This window comes from Cebidichthys violaceus, unplaced genomic scaffold, assembly GCF_023349555.1.
Source record: "Cebidichthys violaceus isolate CVI_PGR_0920_01 unplaced genomic scaffold, fCebVio1.0.p SCAF_1, whole genome shotgun sequence".
Taxonomy (NCBI): Eukaryota; Metazoa; Chordata; class Actinopteri; order Perciformes; family Stichaeidae; genus Cebidichthys; species Cebidichthys violaceus.
The window spans coordinates 17,599,066-17,619,849 of NW_027176262.1; the positions used below are offsets into that span (position 1 = coordinate 17,599,066).

The 20,784-nt window shown below is 40.2% G+C and overlaps 1 protein-coding gene across 1 annotated transcript; it reads left to right on the forward strand.

Annotated features, from left to right (window-relative positions):
* The first annotated feature begins 7,659 nt into the window (after positions 1–7,659).
* Positions 7,660–19,897, forward strand: zgc:152863 (uncharacterized protein LOC562658 homolog). Its single transcript, XM_068712801.1, has 5 exons — positions 7,660–7,872; positions 13,141–13,247; positions 14,896–15,099; positions 17,966–18,110; positions 18,356–19,897. The coding sequence occupies exons 2-5, from the start codon at positions 13,154–13,156 to the stop codon at positions 18,687–18,689; spliced, it is 777 nt and encodes a 258-aa protein (XP_068568902.1). The 5' UTR covers positions 7,660–7,872; positions 13,141–13,153; the 3' UTR covers positions 18,690–19,897.
* Positions 19,898–20,784: the final 887 nt, after the last annotated feature.

Here is a 20,784-nt window from a genome sequence, read left to right on the forward strand (position 1 = left end):
CGCGCGCGCGCGAGCGAGCGCGCTAGAGTGAACATGTATGTGTATAAACATAGTTGGCAGCACTGTTAATTACAGTGTTTCATGGCTTACTCGTGTGTAAGAGCAGAGGAGCCACAACTTGCCCGTTGAGTGATTTAAGCCGATTTCATTCAAACATTTTGGTTTTAATTGAAGACCTGGAAAGATTGCGGCTGTTTTTAATTTTGCCATTTGGACCATACCTGGATTTTAAGTGTGAAGTTGGGGTTTTGCACACCAATCGGATGCTTTGAACTAGCTGTGAGCCCATTGGCTGATTTTTAGAGACTGGCGGATCGTCATTTTTAATCTCACTGTTATGATGGTCTGGAAGCCGGATTTTCTCACTACAAGGACTGAGGCCGCGGACGGATCCCAGACTCGGACACTACCCTCGTCACACCCACAACTTACTACTGAGGGAGAAACACTTTTGACTCAGTGATGAGTCAGACAGACTTTATTTTGTAGCCATATCAATTCTAGCTTCCTGTTGTAAACAAGCAAACATACACTAAGTCAAAAGGTAAACACTGGAGTTGTGTTTTTTTCTTTTCTTTTTTTACAGATGAATTTTCCTCTGATTTCCTCATTTTCATGTGTAAGTACGATGAACATAGAGAGATATATCAGTTTTGATGTTTTGCTATCTCAAGTTTGTGATTGTTTTGTTATTGTTGTTATTATTATTATTATTATTATGATTTGTTTCCTGCTTTATTTTAGAGAGAGATGTGATGAATTTTGAAGCACTGTCGACGATAGATAGAGGCGGCTCTCCCAGTTGATTCCAGCACGCAGATAATCAACAATCGGCATTTAATTTAGTTGTTTTGTAGACCAGACATGACTAATCGAGTGAGGCAGTGGTCAAGAAAGCAGGAAGAGACAACACACCCACTTTAAACTGAATAGATAACTAAATCCTACCCCTGTTTTAGCGTTCTTTTTATTTTCGTTTTACTATAGTGTTTTTACCTTAACTATTCCAGCTGATGGAGGTAACTGGCGTAAAAATACCGAATGCTTCTTCTTGGGTAGAAAATGAACATAGAGCTGCTTTTGAGGGAATCAGCGAGTTGTTAGTTGTTTTTATTCTGTGTTGCTTCCTCATCACGTCGTAGCTCCCTTCAACAAACACAGAGCTGTTTCCAGTAAACGGCCTATTGAATGGATTAATGTTTGATTTCCTAGTTAATGCACCTGGCAGAGCGCTCCTGAAGCCACCTCGTGCTGCAAGTTTCATTTTTAAACGATAACTCGGCACAACACACACAGGAAGGAGTGTAACAGATCAAGAAAAGCGGCTTTGTTTAGATTTATACCTTCCATGATTAGAGATAGTCATGCCCCCAATGTGTGTGAGTGTAGAGATATATGCTATTATTTTAGGCTTCACATTTTAGTCTGCGTGAAAATCCATTCTGAACACTAGTGAGCAGCTTCTGATAATGCACACACACACACACAAAAGCTAAAAGTCACTTAAAGTTAGTTAATTTACCCACCAAAGTACTCTTAAGGTTTGCATCAGGCCTCAGTTGATTTCATGACGAGCTATAACAGTAGTGTGCTGCAGGGTGACGTATTTTTGTAGTTCCCATCACACCGGTTCCCTCGACAAAAAGTAAATGGGATTTTTCAGGTGGATTCTGGATTATTGCAGAAAATACAATCTGTGGCAAACAAATGTTGATGATACTTACACGTCTTTATCTGCAGGCGTCTAGGCTCGCACTGTGAGTTGCACAGGAGACGACACTAGAGATAAGGCTCTGTTGTAATTCAGCATTCTCCAGGTGATGCGACACAGAGACGCACATAAACACGGCCTGCAGACAGTCTGTTTCCATTCCTTCTATGTCTTCCAGCTGAGCTGCTGCAGAGCTCTCTCATCAGTCAGGTTTGTTTTATGAGTTTTCTCATCCTGCTGATGTAGCGCTCCTCCAGAATGAACACTCACACTTTTAGATGCCGTCTTCCCTCACTTTTTGTCTCTGCAAAAAAAAAAAAAAGTCAAGACTGCAACTAAACAGGGGGGCAGAGGATATATATGCCTCAAAAAGGTTGTATGTTTTATCGATGATAACTCAGACACCAAATCTATTATTCACATTTTAGTTTTGGCCCAAAAAGAAGATTTAGATGGTTCAACCTTTGGTTTAGTCGATGTCCCCACAGTGTTACATGGGGAGAATACTGTTGGAACCATCTTTTCCCCCAAATAATTTTAGATACTGAATTTCCAATTCAGAAAAAGCGTAAGAGAAGAGCAGGACGAAGGCTTCTTGTTTGTTTTCTAACATTGTGGATCATTCTTGTAAAGCACAGCTAGCTCTGGTTAGAAGAGAACGATGTGATCTCAAGTCACCATTACTGTTTATTGATGTTGTGTAGCTCCACTTCTCAGAGTAGCTGAAGAAGAAGTGCATCAAAGCAGCGGTACCCTTCAGAAAAGAACCGCCTCCTTCCATTGTTGTCTGTAACCTCAAGCCGTAGTAATGAACTGTGTGGTCTCTGGACTCCTCTTCATGCCTTCACTGTTACAGGGGAAGTGTAGTTTCCACTTCTGACAACATGTGTTCTCATGTTTACGGCCCCGGCTAGTACAGATTTGAGACATCGCAAGCTGAACATTGGTTAATCATAACATTGCCACTTCACTGAGAAGACATTTCTGATAGGCGTTTTTGTACTTTGTGTCCTCGGCTACTTACCGTGTGTGTGTGTGTGTGTGTGTGTGTGTGTGTGTGTGTGTGTGTGTGTGTGTGTGTGTGTGTGTGTGTGTGTGTGTGTGTGTGTGTGTGTGTGTGTGTGTGTGTGTGTGTGTGTGTGTGTGTGAGTGAGAGAGACGATAGTGAATCACAGATTACGAAACGTGTTGTGAGGATTCATGTTTATAATCAGACGCTTAGCTGAATGACAATCAGATGTAGTGGAGGCGATTCCATTTGGGCTGAGACATTTTGACCTGAGACACTTTCTGGTTTTTTTTCACGGTCAGAATCTCAAATTACACTCTTGAATCTGCATATATTGATTCATCACTTACTATATTTTGAATAATTCTAAACATTTTTTGGGGACTGAAAACAAATCGACTTTATATTGAAGGGGAGAACCTGCTAAATGCTGGTACATTGGATCTGGTATGTTTAGAGAGACCAAAGCAGCTGGTGAAAGGGAGAAAATGACTGGATCTCTACATTTGACAGTTGGAGTAATAGTAGAGTAATAGTAGAGTAATTGGGCCACTGATGGAGGGAAACAAATCTGAGATTTTGAGAATAAAAAAAGTTATGTTATTTGGGAGGGAATTAGTACTATTTCTCCCACAAAATACATCTATGAATATGTGAGTAAAATGTCTTCATAGAATGAAGTTGGTTGTTTTAAGAGCAGAAAGGTTCTCCTCAATAAGGTTAATTGGATTACTGGCATGTTTGTGTTTCCTTTCAAAACTGGTGTTTGGATCCAGCTGCTGCTTCAAAACAAATCCAGTCCACACATCATGTACCCTAAATTGTTTTATTTCTATGTCGATATCCTTAAACCTGTGGTATTAATGTGCTTGTTGATGAAACCTGTTATTGAAATTTGTCATTTGAAGTGAATCAAAATATTCTTGCACACCTGGTTAGCCGTTTACTAAAACAGATCAAATCTCATAATGTTGAGCCTCCAACTTTATTCTCCCAACTTTTTTCTTGAGAAAATTCTCTAACATCCCAGATTATTTATTTTGCTCTCAGTGGCCCAAATACTCGTTCCTTTAGTGTTGTTATTTTTTGTCTCTTGTCCTACCTGCCTGTGAGTCCATGTGTGAGCTAACCCTCTCTCAGACGTTGTTGTTATTCCTCATCAGATCAGTTTTCCTTTGATTATTAATGTGAAAATCCCCAAACTGTTTACTGGTGGACTACATTTCTATGGACCAGACTGTGTGTGTGTGTGTGTGTGTGTGTGTGTGTGTGTGTGTGTGTGTGTGTGTGTGTGTGTGTGTGTGTGTGTGTGTGTGTGTGTGTGTGTGTGTGTGTGTGTGTGTGTGACGGTATGTTCATGTGCACATTCATGAGTTCCTGTCTTAACAGTAACAATCACTACTTGACGGGTTACGGTTGTGACTCGACACTACGACTGTTAAAGATGGAGAGAGGAGACTCATCTTCAAGTAACTTGTGTCTCATGTGGTGTTTGGAACCTTTTCTGACTAAAAGGACTCTCATTGAGGCTCCGGCTGAGAACTTTTCAGATTGAGGATGTTTCATTGGATGGCCTCGAGGTCGCCACTCTTCTCACCTCAGTTTACCAGAGCTTCCATAAGTTGCCTGTTGATTTGTTTAATCGCCGATGAGCAGCTCCACTGCTGCTGTTCAGGGTTTAGTGCCTTGCTTTGCAGCATGTAGACAGACAGTTTAGCAGACTAGCAGGACTTGCGTCTGTTTCACAGTGATCATGTGGTTACTGAGGCTCGTTGACCAACCGGCCTGTGCTTTCAAATATGTGACAAAAATCTGTTTAGATTCTCACTGACTCGCCTTTTTTCCTTTGAAAAGCTGATTTTGTTGCAGTTTTGATATGTTTTTGTCAAACATGGGATTGCAACAACTGTTCCTCCGCCATCTTGTTTTTGTAAATTTCACTGGTGTTGTAAAAAAAAAAAAAAAAATACATAAAAAACATAGACTTCACTTTGCAAATTTTACTTTTTTTTCTTTGCAAATACAGATTTTGTAAAAGTAATCCACGGTGTCTGTTTTCTGTTCTACTTGTGTGCTCTCAACAGACGGACGAGGTGTTCTTCACTCAAACCTGAAGAAGTAAAAACGTGGTCACACACTAAAGGAAGATTGTTGAATGGTTTACAGAGTGTGTAACGTCAGGATGGACATTACACATGCTGTCTGACTCTGAGGCGTTTCTCTGTTTACTGAACGTCAGCTCAAAACACAAAGCAGCTCTTTGATTGTGAAAGATTACCGGCTAAAATCAGATCAGAAACTATTTATTGACAATTAAAACCATTTTCACTGCCTTTATAGTCTTTCACCACCAAGCCGATCGGTATATGTGAGATTAGATTCTCAGTAACTCTCTGGCTTCAATGGACGTTTGAAAAGCTTTTTGCACCGTGAGCGTCGGCATCCTATAATATAATAATCACAATTCATAAGCAAGTAGACAATTGGCTAAATTAATTCATGGGTTTAAAAATTTGACTTCAATGCGATAATCTAACTTTGTGATGTTAGTCATTGCATGATATAGACATAATCAGATCAGTGTCAACCAGCACAGGGACAATCAGTTAGTTAGTTGACACATTAAATAAATCTGCAACTATTCTGATAATCAGTTTAAGTATTTTTTTTAAGATAAGTCTAAATTCTCTGATTCCAGCTGAATGTGAATATTGTCTGGTTTCTTTCCTCCTGTGAGGGTAAACTGAATATATTTGAGTTGTGGACACAACTTTGGTGGCACCAAAAAACATGCCATTAAAACAACAACCACAGGCCAAGAGGTGCAAATGACACCACCAGTTGAAGTGATTGATGTGCATTATTTATGGTGGACATGAGAGTTTAACAGCAGCTTTATGTCCAATTTGTATGCAGTATGCATAGAATGTGGACATTTTGGCATACAGCGTTTGACATGCATGTTTTGAGATGTATAGAATCTTTTTTTCTGCCGTATTAACTGGTAGTACATCTATTGCACCGCACCCTGCTGTGTTTTCTCTTTCTGCAGCGTGTTGAGCTCCTTTCCTTTTAGGAGTCATTAAAGGAAGCGATGCACCACCAACTCTTATGTCCATATGAATTTGGCTCCACGGTGTCAGATGTTGAGTCATCCCTCACCTTCCTGACTGATTACAGGTCTGAACGAGTCCCCCACATGAGCTGCAGATTAAGCATCAGTGCAAACCCTCTTTCTCTCTACTGTATCACAGCAGCAGGCGGCACACTTGTATTTTTAGCACTTCCGTCGAGGCGGTGGAAGCTACTGAGCTGCAGCTCTACAGCTTTTACTGTAAACAGTCGGCCTGAAGGGTGGGACCCCTCCAAACAATGACGGCTATCACAGACCAGCTGTGTTTGTGGTCTGGGTATCTGTGTGTTTGGATCTCACAAGGTTAGAAAGTAAAACAGCTGCTTCTGCTTTTCTTTAGTGGATAGTTTACAGTTTACTGTGTAATTTTGGGTTAGTGTGCATTTATGCATGGAAGAGTTAATCAAATAAAAAAAAAAACAGTATGAAGGTGCAACAAACAAAACACGGAGGACAAAGTACATCGGTTTTACTAGTTGGAACTAAAAATGTAAAACTGTAATAAATACATGAGCAATGGAAGTTCTGCATGTAATGTTGTGATTCTTAATACTTTAAAATATCTGTGATGTCTTGAGTAAGCACTATTTTTGTCCAGACTGAAATATCTCAACCACTATCAAATGAATTGATATTAAGTTTTGTGCAAACATTCATGTTCCCCAGAGGATGTTCCCTATTGACTTTGACAATCCACTGACTTTTCCTCTGTAGCGCCACCAGCTGGTCAAATCATTCACTTATTCTGTTTAGTATCTCGATATCTGCCCGTAGGATTGGCTCAATATTTTGTACAAACTTTTGCGATCCCCAGACGATGAGTCCTGATGATCTATGATCATGATAATCATGATAATAGTCCTGATAATATTCAAGTTCAATTGGTAAAGTCTGGCGCCATCATTGGGGCGGTTTATTTGATGGTCCAACACTTTGCAGGTATTCGGTCATAAATGAAATAAAATGACATTCCCACCAGTCTCAGCTTCACTTTGTTTACTGCTTATAAGTCACATGTTGCAGAAAGTATTCTGATCTTTTAAGTAAAAGTAGCAATATCACAGTGTATAAGTACTCTGTTCCAAGTAAAAGTACTACAAAACCTTAATTTAAAGCCCAAAAGTATCGGCATCAAAATATATGTATGCGTATGAATAGTAAAAGTACTCGATATGTTGAATGACCCAGTGCAGAATAATGTATATTATGTTACTGGATTATAATGATTGATGCATTATTGTGATCATCACTTTAATTTTGCTGCAGGTAAAGATTGAGCTCATTCTAATTAGTGTATATACTTGCTGAGCAGCTTAAACTATAATATATAATGTTTTCGTTTATATTAAGAGTTTTAAATCTCCAAAGTAACTAAAGCTGTCAGACAAATGTAGTAAAGCACAATGTTAACCGCGCAGATGTAGTGGAATAGAAGTATAAAGTCGCAGAATGTGGAAATACTCAAGCAAAGTGCAACTACCTCAAAATTGTTATTAAGTCAGTGCCTAGTAATACATCTATTTTAATGACTGTATATGTTGTATAATTTATATGTTGGAGCCGTTTCCTCTTTCTGAATAAGTGTGTGTGTGTGTGAGAGAGAGAGAGAGAGAGAGAGAGAGAGAGAGAAAAATTGGTTAAACTATTGGGTGGGTGTGTCTGTGTCTCTGTGGTGTGAGATAAAGAGAGCGTTTCCAGAACATGACGGAGCTGCGCAGGTGGGCGGTGTTTGGCGGCTCGCGGCGGCCAATCGGAGGCCCCGGGGCGTTCGGTGTCAAGCACAGCTGATCGATGAGTCAGGGGGCGAGAGCAGCCGAAAAAGTCCCACTTGTTGCTGCGCAGTAGCGGAGCGGCGGCTGACGGACGGACGGACGGAGAGTTCCCCATCGATCCATCTTCACTTCGTTTTTCTTCGGATCTGAAACCGTAAACAAGCAGCTCTCCTCTGCACCTCCGATTGACCGCCTCAGAGCTCGATCTCACCGCTGCTGCTGCTGCTGCCTCATCCGCGGCTCTCAGGTGAGACATTTTTAAAACTGCTTGATATTTAGTCCATTCACAGAGAGGAGGCGTCAGTGTTTTAACTTTATATCGATCTAAATCGATCGACGAATATGTCGATTATTCCGCTGTCTGATCGTCTTTGTGCGCAGTGTTTTTATGTCTGTATAATAAAGAGATTGCATTATGGGTCTTATTGGCTTCATATGTGGATTTAACAGTCGGCTATTTATAGTATGCTCATATTTATATGTGCCAGTGATGATATTTACTTTCAAATTATATAAATGTGTCATTTAGGTGCAGGTACAGTGGATTTTTTTTTCCTGATATCTCATAATCACATGTAGTGTTGTGGTGAACTCGTGAAGCTTCCACTGAGGAACAAAGCAGCTCATAATAACCTGTGTGACTCTATGCAGTGCAGACCGCTGAGGGGGTGGTCTTTGACTGATGCGGGTCTCTGGAGGTTTTGTGTATTCCAGGTGTTTGAGGGATCATTGGAGGTGGTTTCGGGGGGGATTTCACATGTCTGAAGGAGCTTGCGGGAGTCCTCGTCTCTTTCTTAAAGCAGCTTTCAGAGGTCTTTTAGGGTTTTGGCAGTGTATTTTAATTAAGAGTTTATTTTCACTATAATGAAACCTAGAGCTGAGGCATTTAGTCGGTCAATCGATTAGTCGACCGAGAGAATGATAACCTGCAACTCTATTAATAATGTTCCAGAAATCCTCAAATGATCATGTTTATGCTTCTTTCATTCATCTTTATTCGACTTTGTGATTTCATAGCTTCTAGTTTAACCGACACAGACTTTGAAGGTAAAGTGCCTCATGGATTAAAGCCATGAAAGCAAACCTGTGGCGGCTCCATCAGAAGCTGCCTCCCTGTGTCTTGTTCAGCAGCATCAGCACTTCCACTGTGTACATTGTGTACGATGGCTGTTCCAAGCTTTAACCACTCACATTGAGCAGGTGGAGGTAATATGAAATGTCAAATATCAAATCAAACATAAGAGGACATTTTGAAGACGCGGTCTGCAAAAAACAAACGTTTTGTTCTTCCCATTGCTGTAAAAGATAATACAATAACTATAATACTTTTTATTCAGACCTTCTTAAATCTCTGATATGTAAAAAAGTGTAAAGGGTTATTTAAAAGTGGAAGACATATTTGGGATTTGGGAAGTAATTCTTTAGAAAGTTGTGAAGTATCAAGGTGATAAAACGATGTTAAAGAGGCTCTCCGAGATTAAGTATAAGGTACTTGAGTATTATCCCAGTATGGTACTATTAAATTATGATTTATTGGTATAAATTAAGCTACGCAGCAGTATCGGTAATTAAAATGAGCTGCACCGTTACCAGCTCCAACATTGAATTAATGAACATATTAATGTAGCAGTAATTATAATCTCCATATCCAAGACTTCTGGTACTTTAAGTATATTTTGATGCTGATGCTTTTGTACTTTTACTTGAGTAAGTAAGGGATTTTCAATGCAGTACTTTTACTTATAACAGAGTATGTTTACGATGTAGTATTGCTACTTTTACTTGACTCTAAGTTCTGAGTACCACCACTGGAGACATTCCGTTCTTCCTGAAAGGGTAAAATAAAACCATGACGCTAAACTTGAATCACTGGACAGGGTTTGTAGCCGTTGGTTTCAGAAACACTGTGAAGCAGCAGAGCACAAAGAGCAAAGTTCAACATGGCAGAGCCACCAACACAGCTACTGATCAACCAGCCCGTCAGATGTGGTTCAGTGGGTGAAGACGCTCAGCGGTCCCTAATGTGAACTTTGGTGTTCGGTGTTTCATTTTCACTGCGTCTTGCAGCGGGTGTTTTTTCCCCAGTGGAAGTTTGTGTCTGTGGACACTCCGGCTCCTCCTCTGTTTATGTGGTACAAGTCACTGTTGTGGCTGGAAACATAAAATGCATCACTTCCTGTGTGCCCGAAAATATTTCCAAGAGCCACCTGAGTGTTTACAGCTGCGAAATGTTACTTTACCTCATTTTACACGACTTCATGTGTGACACCTTTTGTGTTCTGTTAAATGTAGTTCAAGTTCTTTATCGTCACGTTTACAGTGGTGGAATGTGACTAATTTACTCAAGTACTGAAGTTAAATGCAAATTCAAGGTACATGTACTTTACTTGAGTATTGTCATTTGATGCTACTTTCTACTCCACTACATCTCAGACCTAAATATTGTACTTTTTATTCCACTCCATTTGTCTGACAGCTTTAGTTGCTTTTCAGATGACAGTTTTTCCTCCTCTTCCTGTCCAGTGGAAACCAAGTACCTCCAGATGTGCTGATGTTGCATGTTTGTGGTAAACTGAAGGATGAATTGTTCCTTTATGTGTTGAGAAAAATCTTCCTACTTCTTCATCTTCTTGAACTCTTTAAAAAGCCTCTTGGATCAGCTGGAAAAAGCATCGTCACAAAGCTGAAAACAGGACCGTTTATCTTTTTTAGAGATACGTGGTTCTCACAGGACAGAGACGCTACAAACACATGATGATCTCATAGAATATGATGCATTGATGTAGATTAAACTAACCAACAGGATATAAAGGAGTTAAGAACATATCCCCCCCCCCCCCCCTCCCGAAGGTGTGAAGTCATGTTCCCTTCAGCCCTCACCACCCTGCAACAAAAGAAGTGCCAGATTGTGACATTTAAAGGTCTGACAGGGTGATGTTTATAGTGATGCCGATCGCATTGATGCGTCACATCGTTTAACTTTTATTCATGAGCTTAATACACAACTACGTAATGTCAGCAGTGGTGGAATGCTTTACCAGCTGCAACATTTAAGAGACCAATACTTATAATTCAGTAATATAATATCTATTAGTCTGCATGATGAGTACCTTTACTTTTGGTACTTTAACAACACCCCAATGTGCATTTATAATACAAAACAGATGATTTGTGTTTTTGTTTTGTTTTTTTGAAAGAAAAAAAAAAGAGCCATTTTAATTTTCTATGGTCATAATAATTCCAATTTGGCGAACGTTACAGCAGACGTTATAATATCACAGAGAGCCACGGTGACTAAGATGCAGACCTCCCACGCAGATTGTGGTCACATAAGATGGAGTGTGTGTGTGTGTGTGTGTGTGTGTGTGTGTGTGTGTGTGGGGGGGGGGAGAGGTGGGGGGGATCTCCCTTTCCTCACTGCTCCAGAGATGACTGGCATCTCTCTTGACATGAAAGCACAAAACACACACTAAAGACACAAAAGTTACACCTACACACACACATTTTCACACACCGAAAAACAAACTGGCATTTAGGCCGACACCTCAGCAGAGGTCTGGCTCCGTTGGCACGAGGAAGCACAGGAAGTTGCGTGCTTGGCGAGGTGCTCGCTGCAAGTCATCTGGAGAAAGAGTCTGGGTCGCTGTGGTGGGGATCGGTTTCTGTTCTGTACCGCCGGTCAGTGTTGAGACAGTAAACGGTGTGAGGGAACAGTCTCACTGTGGGTCGACTGAGAGGTTGAGGACAGGTTCACAGTCGTGGTTTGATGGGAAGATAAGAGGTCGAAGCAGAATCAATTTCCAGTGTGACTTTATTTATTTACACCCTGATGAGGAACAGAAAGCAACCAAACACAGTCTAATACATTTCAGTTAATTGCATCAAGGAACTATAACTATAGAGACGACACTACAGGTTAACAGGGTATACATGTAAACTAATACATGTGACCGTGAAACTTCCCCAGTTGATTACGTACATTAAGTCAGTTATTTGTTGTATTGCAACTTTTCTGAAATGTTCTGTTATAATATACAAATTAGGCATTTTCTTAATAAATATGTGCTCATTTGCATACATTTCCAGAAAAGAAATCTGAACGTTGGATAAAGCCAGGTTATAAATGTTTGTTTCATTTTGTTGACATGTTAGAGTCAAAGGTTTTAACTGAGGAGGTTTTGGAAATATCTTTGTATCACTCTTTTAAAGAGCCATCAAAAAATAATCCATTTTGGCCATGTTTTGTGGGATAAAATGTTGTATAAATCAGGCTACGAATGAATTATGAACAAACCCCTCTATATACACCTCAAGAACACAGATGGGAATGAAACTGGAAAGTTTGGTGTTTGTAAGAGCTACTGAAGTGGAGATTTCTGGCTCAGTCTGATTTTGAGAAAACAGTTTTTAAAGATATGAATTGTAAAATGACACATATTTTGAAGACACTTCAGGTGACAAGGTTAAAACATTTTGAGGGGACAGGACCCCCGGACAGGTCAGAGCATTATTTATATTATTAATATACATATGATATTGATTTTTGATAAAGCTCAGGAACCTGAAAATGAACATTGTTTCATTGTTGAAAATGTTCATGTCACGCTAACTCTGTAATGATCCATGTCACTCATCCAGTCACGTCAGGCTGCTGTGTGCTCTGACTTAACGAGCCTGTACATGAGTGTCATGTTGGTGTACCATGACAGAGATCACTCACACCTACAGTTTGTTTTGCAAAGCAAAACAAACAAAAGGTGACTTTAAATGAACCTTACAAATAGTCAGAACCTCTTTTTTCTCCATCATCATCATCATCATCAACATCCAGGCTAATTGTCTTATTACATCACCTTATGTTGTAATGTGTATGATTCAGATTAGGTAGAAGCAAAGGATTTGCATAATGCATTTTTTGCATTAGAAAAAGAAAAAAAAAAGTTAGAAAAAGGTAAATTGTATTTATCACTGCTAATGTTAGGTTCTGCAAATTGGGAAACTGACAACTATATTAATGCACGTAGCTTATTCATTTATGTTTTAGCATATTATAAGTGGAATATTAATGCATTAAATAAAATGATGCTTGTTATGCACGCTCATTAACATCCCTGGTGGTCACCCAAGTTAAAACATTTAGAACTGCCACAGGCTGCCGATGAGTTCAGCCTGTTCACAACTTTGATTTGAAATGGAACTGAAGACTTTGATCAGTGCAGCTGCTCGGTGGCCAACAGGTGATGCCAACAGAGGTGTGGTGGCGCTCAACCAAAACACAGTGGTGTGGATGCAGCCTCGGCAGCTGACAGGTGTGAATGAACACGACAGCAGTTGGGTTCACAGCTGAAAATACATTCAGACTGGGAAAAGAAAAAACTTTTATTTTCCTTTAATACTTTAAACCAGAGCTGCTTTCTAGTGAGCGAGGTGTGACTTCTGCTTTCTGTTGAAGGACACTTTGGTGTCGGTGTGTGTTTTCTGCTTCTGACTCGTCATCCCTGTGGTGTCTCTTCAGGAAGTCTGGTTTGATGTCTGCGTCAGTCCCGTATCCATCGCCCTGTGGACGCGTCAGTCTGGTGTGTGGACTCCTCCTCCTGGCCTCCTCACCGCTCCTCACGGAGGGTAAGACCTCTGACCAAACCCCAACATTCATTCAAGCATTCATTCCTTAAGTCTTTATGGTGGTTCCTCCTTCATTCATTGTAGCAGACAGGCAAATATTATATCTACGTTCTGAAAATAATTTTAAAAAATCTAGAGACGGGCTGCGAGAAGCACACAACATCAGAAACTGTTTCCAGGGGACACTAAATAGTGATGCACACTGCTTGGATACTGTTGTTGTTGCCATGGTTTGGGGGTTATGAAGTTATTGAAGTCGGCTATCTATTGGAAGTTTTCTGCGGTGGCTCTGAGAGCTAAATACACACTGAGAAACAATAAGATATTTAATGTTTTTGTGGAAAGAATTGAAGATTTTTCATGTTGCATCATTTGTTACATTTCGTCATTTGTTACATTTCGTCATTTGAACCTCTCAGATTTAGTGGCGACTTTATGCTGACTGCGGCATATTAGTAATACATTGTGGAACTGAAAAATGTAGGGAATCCTTTGAAAACAGTCTAATCTCTTTGATTGAGATGTTCCACAAGCTTTAATCATAAACCCGACTGAGAGAAACGGTCATTTGGTGTCACGCAGTATTATCATCCCTCTTTTATGATGACTGATTGTGAAACACGAAATTAACTTTAGGCAGCGCGTTGCAGGATGTAGACACTTTTCTGTTTGAGAGGTTCGAAACTGAATCGTCTTCCTCTTCTTATCACAACATTACAGTTTATATTGGGATCGACTTTTTCTGGAGCCACAGTCCAACTTTTTGTTTAGGGACTGCTGTCCATCAAAACTCTGGCTGTGACTTCCTGTTTCTAACACAGCCCTTTAAATCATAATTTTCTCTGATATTGTATGAAACCATTGAGACTTTTCTAGTGGTTGCGTCATTACCAGTGATTTTCCACTCTCAGCCTCACACTTGACCTACTCTTCTCGTGTTGATGTTTGGGGTTCGGCAGCGTACAGTGGAAACCATGATTCTGGCAGACGCAGACTTTTATGATGAAGGGTGAAGATAAAGAGGAAGTGGGTAACATTGTTGGCTGCTCTGCCCATTGTGTCGAGGCAGAGGTTGTTGTGGGCAACATTATGATTTCTGCAAATAGCTCCCATTACGCAGAAGGCATTTACGTGTACACACTCACGTGTCGATATGAATATCCCAACCAAATCCTGAGCCTCTATAGAGCCGTTTACTCACTTTGTTTACAGTAACAATATCACCTTGCTGTCCTGTCACACTATACCAGTGTCCTCCCAGCTGGTGTCACACTCTCCCGTCGTCGATCACGTTGGTCATTGTAACCAAGTACATTTACACAAGTGCTGTACTTAGTACAAAATCAATCTTACTCCACTACATTTGTCTGACAGCTTTAGTTACTTTTCTGTAGATCTTTTTCTGTCTACTTTGCTGTAGATTAAACTAACCAACAGGATATAAAGGTAATGTTAAAACATCCACCAGCTTGTGGAAGCAGAGATGTTTATCATGTTCTCTAAAGCCTAAAGAGAACACATGCATGTGGAGCAGAGAAGGATGAGTTGGAAAGGAAAGGGATTTATGGTTTTAATTCTGAGAAATGAACTATAGCAATGGTGTGAGGTAGAAGGCCACCAATGACCACTGTGTTTTGTGTCTCTACAGGCCGACTGAGTAATTGCACTCACCCTCTGGTGCTAGAACATGGAGGGTTCCGCTGTGATCCGTCGCCGTGTCGAGGATTCCCCCACAAGAGCTCCATTCACTTCTTCTGCGAGCCCGGATACCACGTCAACAACAAGGTCCGGTTCTCCAGGTGTCGCCACGGGAGGTGGCAGCCCCCGATTCCTGCCTGCGTCCCCATCAGAGGTAAGAGTTCAGAAGACTGAATCCACTGGAGTCTAACAACTAGTTAAGTATCTATGTTTGATTTATGTTGAGGTTGTTTTGCGCAGGAAGTGAGTTCTCTTCACCCATAAATTAAATTCCTTATTACTTATTTTAAGCCCAGCCATGACGTTTTTCCTGACCAGGCGTCAGTGACGAGTTGGGTTGAGAACGTGTTGCGGAAACAGTTTCTGGCACTTTAAGTGAGATTTGGAATGCAGTGTTTTTCTACTTTTACTTCAGTAAAGGATCTCAGTACTTCTTCCACCACTGGTGGATACAGTTAAAACCTAGTTTTGTGGGTGTTTTAGTGTTCAAATGACTCGTCTCTTTCTACAAACCTTAAATGAGATCAGATTTAAAGAGTGTTTTGTACAAAATGCTTTGGGTTTGGGAGAATATTGCATTCCCTCTGTGGCCTCTACTGTTTCTACTGTCTGCTCTCTCTGAGTTCTGAGTTTGAAACCTAAACATCTCTCAGCATTTCCCAGCCCCCCCCCCGGTCATCACAGCTTTCCTCAGTGATTAGCTCAGTTTCTAATGTACCCATGACTCAGCGCTGACCCTGACACTTTGTAGGCTGATTAGTCATTTTATGACAGTTACTTGTTGTTTTGAGTGTTCAGGAAGCAGACATGTCATTTTTGTTGTTTGGTTATGGTGTTTAAATCCCAGTGGGGTTACCTTTACCTAAAATATGTGTCCTATTAGTTATTATATGTTATATTATATGGTTGATTGCAGACATGAGATGTAGTCTCGCTGTGTTTGGGTCAACCAAAAGACTTCTTTGTGGTTTTGTAATACAGCCAGTGGTGAAATGTAGCTACGTTAATTAACATAAGTACTGTACTTAAGTACAAAGTTTACATCAGTCTTTTCTTTTCATGCTACTTTATACATCTCAGAAGGAAATATTTTTGACAGCTTTAGTTTAGATTTTTACACTCAAAACATTCCTAGAATTTCTAAAATATCATGTTTGCTGAGACAAGAAACAACAAGGAAAGTTGATTAGTTAATTAATTTATGAAACTTTTGATAATTTTTCATGTAAAAACATTTGATGGTTCCAGGTTTTAATGTATAATTGATACTGTTGAGCTTTGGACTGTTGGTTGGACTAAATTTAGACTGTATATAAGAAGTTTGGAAGCCTCGCTATTGACATTTGTATTTGCTGGAACCAGAAGTGACACAAAAAGTTCAAAGCCTAAAAACCAGAGCGAAAAAGTTAGAATGAACTTTCATGAACTGAAAACAGAATGTAAAAGTTCTAAGACGAAAACACTAACAACTACCAGACATGACAACGCCGTGACAGCGACCTGTCAATCACATGGTAGCCCCGCCCTAAAGCATTCCCTGCTTTATGGTCTAATTTACTGTAAATGGACCATGATTTACTAAATGAACATCATGCTGTTTTGAAGAAGACTTGAAACTAAAGGAGTCGCCACCTGATGGCCATTAGAAAGAATGTTTAAGGCACTTCAGAGGCTTCACCTTTCAGAACTGGGGCTGCTGTCTAGGACAAAACAAACTTTGGGTTTTGGGAAATTCTGACGGCATTTCTCACTATTTTTACAAATCAAACAATCAACCGATGGAGGAAATCTACCTCAACCAACTACTACAGTAAACTCCTGCTTTTACATGAATACATGAGTATTGATCTAATGACGCAATATATAATAGTAGAACAGTCACAGGGGACATTTTTATACTTTTAAGTAGTATTTAGATACTTTTACCAAAGTAACATCTTCAATGCAAGACGTTTACTTGTAGTGTATCATTTTTACGGTGTTTAATTAGTACTTTTACCTCCGTCTCTGAGTATAGCACTGTTAAAACAGACACTGTAAGTCTAAAAAGATGAATGTATCTGGAATGTATTTTTGGTTTTGTTCGTATTGTTTTTGCATCTAGAACTCGACTTTCTCTCTGCAGTCGATTGAGATTGAGTTTTGTCTCGATGAATTAGACTCGATTCTAAACGTTAATCAGCTAAAACTAAAACATGAAACCTGTGCAAACACAGCAGCAGCGTGTGTTCATCTCTTGACCTACTTAACAGAGACCAGTTCCGACTTCCTCTGTCGCCATTCACTCAAACTCGCTGCGACGGTAAGTCAGAGCGCAGAAAGAGGAAGTGGGCGAAGCCACCATCCTAACCATTGAACGTTTCCTCTGTCACAGCCTCACGGAAAGCTACTGTCGTATTGTCAAGAGCTCGGCGAAACCATATAACTAGATAAAAAAAACTTCCTCTCATGGATTTTGTTTGATAATCTATTTCTGCAAACGGAACACCTTTTTTTTTTTATCCACAGTGGTGCGGCACAGGTGATTGTTTTCTGTCACAGCTTCAGCTCATAGTCTTAAATCTTCCCTTTTGCATTTTTTATATAAATATCAAATCTCCGTTTTAACACAAGCTACATGCAACCACTTTGATTCCACGTCTTCTTTTTCTGTTGTATAATTGCATCATGAGATTTGTTTTTGTCCTGTGGCTGCAATTACTGATTTTAACCACTGTTGCTAAGTTTATTTATCCATTTAAGGAGTCAGGGTTTTGTTGTTGTCATTATACAATGCAATGTGCAATCATAGTGCAAATGGAAAACTTGTGTTCTAGTGTGAATAAGGGTAGTGCAAAAGGTGGTATGGTAATGTACAAAACTAGCACAACATAAAGTTTCAATGTCATTCATTTATGGAGGAGTCAGGAGATTACAGATTAAGATTCAATCTTTTAATCGATTGAAAACGTAGTGAAAGGTGTCTTCAAACAGGCCAGAATCACAAAATGATCTGACGTATTTGTGCTCTTCCTCCTCAGAGGGTCCGAACATGCGCTCTGATGACAGAGTGAACGATTCGATGCCCAGCATGGCCACAACGGCGGTGGGCGTGTCCATCTTCCTGCTCACCACCACCGCCTGCCTGGTCGTCAAGTCCCGCCTCTACCCCTGTCAATCACACAGGTGAGAGGAAGATTTTTACCTTGTTACGTTTCTAGAACATCTAGTTTATTATGGATTTAAATGAACACATTTGGGATCGTGACATGTGTCGATGAAGGGGCTCATTTGATTGGATTGTGTGTGAGATACTCTGCGGAACAAACCTACATTTCATATTTAATGTAGATGACTGAGGTCAGGAGATTCACCTGTACAACACACCTGCTTCTTCTCCATGAGGTAATTCTCTTTGTGTGTCCCAGCAGCCGTCGCTCCTCAGACCAGCTGGACCTGATGGTGGACGGACTTCCCGTCTCCCTCCCCTCCTACGAGGAGGCGGTGTACGGTAGCTGGGGGCAGCGCCTCCCCGCCTTCTCGGCCCCGGGACCCACCCAGCTCCTGTTGGCTCAGGAGGCTCCCAGCTGTCACCCGACGTCTCTCAACAACCAATCAGACGGCAGCAACCGCCCGCTCCTGACCAGCCCTGACAACCCCCCGCCCCCCTACGAGGAGGTTCAGTTGTCCCACCCCAGAGACAGGATGAGCGACGGGGACGTCCGGCAGCTACATGTTGCGTTTTCGGACGACAAGGACACTTGATTGACAGACTGTGGGGTTCACGTGGGACCACATATTGTTTAGCAATGAAGGATTTTTATTGACAGCTGCAGTATTTACTCTGCAGATGATAAAAATAACACCAGACTGCACTTTTCCTGATCAGCTGCAGCTCACCAGCATCACACGCTAATTTAGACAAAGCTGATAAGCTCTGATTGGCCGGTTGTTAAGTCACAAAGACCTGAACCATTTACACATGAGATATTGATTGTATAGTGTGTTGTATGAATGTAAGTGACAGAGGAGGGCGCTTGTGTGCTGTATGGTGAAAACCTTTAGATCCTAAATGCCTTATTTTTAGTGTGATGACAGTATATTTTATTGAAACAATATTTTAGATGAGAATCCGTCAGTTTAGATATAAAATGACCACACAAACTGGAGTTATGAGGTTTTCACAGGACAACATTGATATAAGAGTGTGTGTTTCTGATGTTGCTCTGGAGACTTCTCCCATGCTCTCCCGTCAGTGACGGTGCAGATCGTGCTGTTGCACAACGAAAAACCCTGTGCGTTTCCACGGCAACAGACTCTATTCTATCTCTCTCTGATTCTACCTTTTGTGAAGCGTTTCTCTAGGTGGTGGTGTTGATTTGAAGCCAGCGTGGTGTTCAGACTCAATACTTCAGCAAAAGTACCAATACCATGCTGGCGTGCGGACACTGGGGCAATTGATTGTGGCAACAAGCAGCATATCGTGATATTTATTTTGTGTATTGCAGATATTTAGAGACGTGAAAATGATCCGAAGTGTAAAAATTCATATTTTGATTCATTTTAATGTACAGTAAGGGAAATAGGAAATCATTGTAAATGTATTTGCCCTGGTGGCATTGGGGCAGACACACAAAGGTGCTTTTAACATCATTCCACAACCTGCAAAGAAAACCCCACAGATGTTGGACCAAATAATCTAAAACTAATCATAGTGTGTGTGTGTGTGTGTGTGTGTGTGTGTGTGTGTGTGTGTGTGTGTGTGTGTGTGTGTGTGAGAGAAACCCAGCTGGTTCCCTCTCTAACCTCTGCATAGCGACTGATGCCTTCACATACCTTGAATGTATTTAATGTTTCATATTGTGGCAACAAATCTTAACTATGGATTGTAATATTTACTGAAAGATTATTTGTACATTTTATTATTGCACAGAATTATATGATGAATAAATGTTGAGATGTTTGACATCCTGGCCTTGTCTGTGACTTGAAGTTAATTTGCATCACCTGGGTTTGCCGGCATGATGCAGGACACCGGATGTGTTTAGCACAGCAGACGGACAGAATTATTCTCCCAAAGTTAGAAGAATGTCTGGTTTAGTTTCGGAGTTCTGGCAGCGTCTGTAGAGCAGCTGCTCAGAATTTAAAAAACTACAGTTTTTAACACAGTCCTCAAACAACTCAATTATCTCTCTTAAAAACAGTAAGAAATTACTAAAACCATAGTAATTAAAACAATATTCAGACTGTCTGTCTGAATATGTTGCAATGATTTTTAAAAATAATGTTTCAGCAACAACAACTCAAAGGTGCTAAATGTTACACTATTATAAAACTTAGTGAGTTTTTCCATTACAAACACTCTGTTTGCATATACTCTTCATTAACATGAATATTCTTTGCAAATTAGTGTACAAACAATGCCTTCAAAGGCCAACTTCCAGATGAAGAAATAGAACAAAACAGGTATATAGGATCCATGCTTCTTAATCAAAACAATTGCATCATCAAACAAGGACAGACGGGATATCGTGCTAGAAGATGACGTTTTCAAAAGAGGAAACATTTAAATGCAAAAATACATTAATAGAACTTACTATGCTATGATTTTTTATGAAATATTTATGAAACATTATACTGTAATATATATGTTAATGACATGCATTTATTTATTTTTTATAACATACTATACTATAAAAACAATTATGACAATTTTACAACATACAGTACTGTGACTTTTTATTAAATACTATACTACGGCATATTTTTCATGGTACACTATACTATGACCTTTTGATGACATTGTCACGTTCTGGAGAGCAGGCAGCAGGGGAAGGCCCCGAACACATGCAAGGCAGGA

Bases quoted from the DNA above. Each gene is read 5' to 3' on its own strand.
- zgc:152863 (XM_068712801.1), top strand. From the start codon at position 13,154: ATGTCTGCGTCAGTCCCGTATCCATCGCCCTGTGGACGCGTCAGTCTG. The intron at 13,248-14,895 runs GTAAGACCTCTG...GTGTCTCTACAG, and splicing joins CTCACCGCTCCTCACGGAGG to GCCGACTGAGTAATTGCACT. The intron at 15,100-17,965 runs GTAAGAGTTCAG...CTTCCTCCTCAG, and splicing joins TGCCTGCGTCCCCATCAGAG to AGGGTCCGAACATGCGCTCT.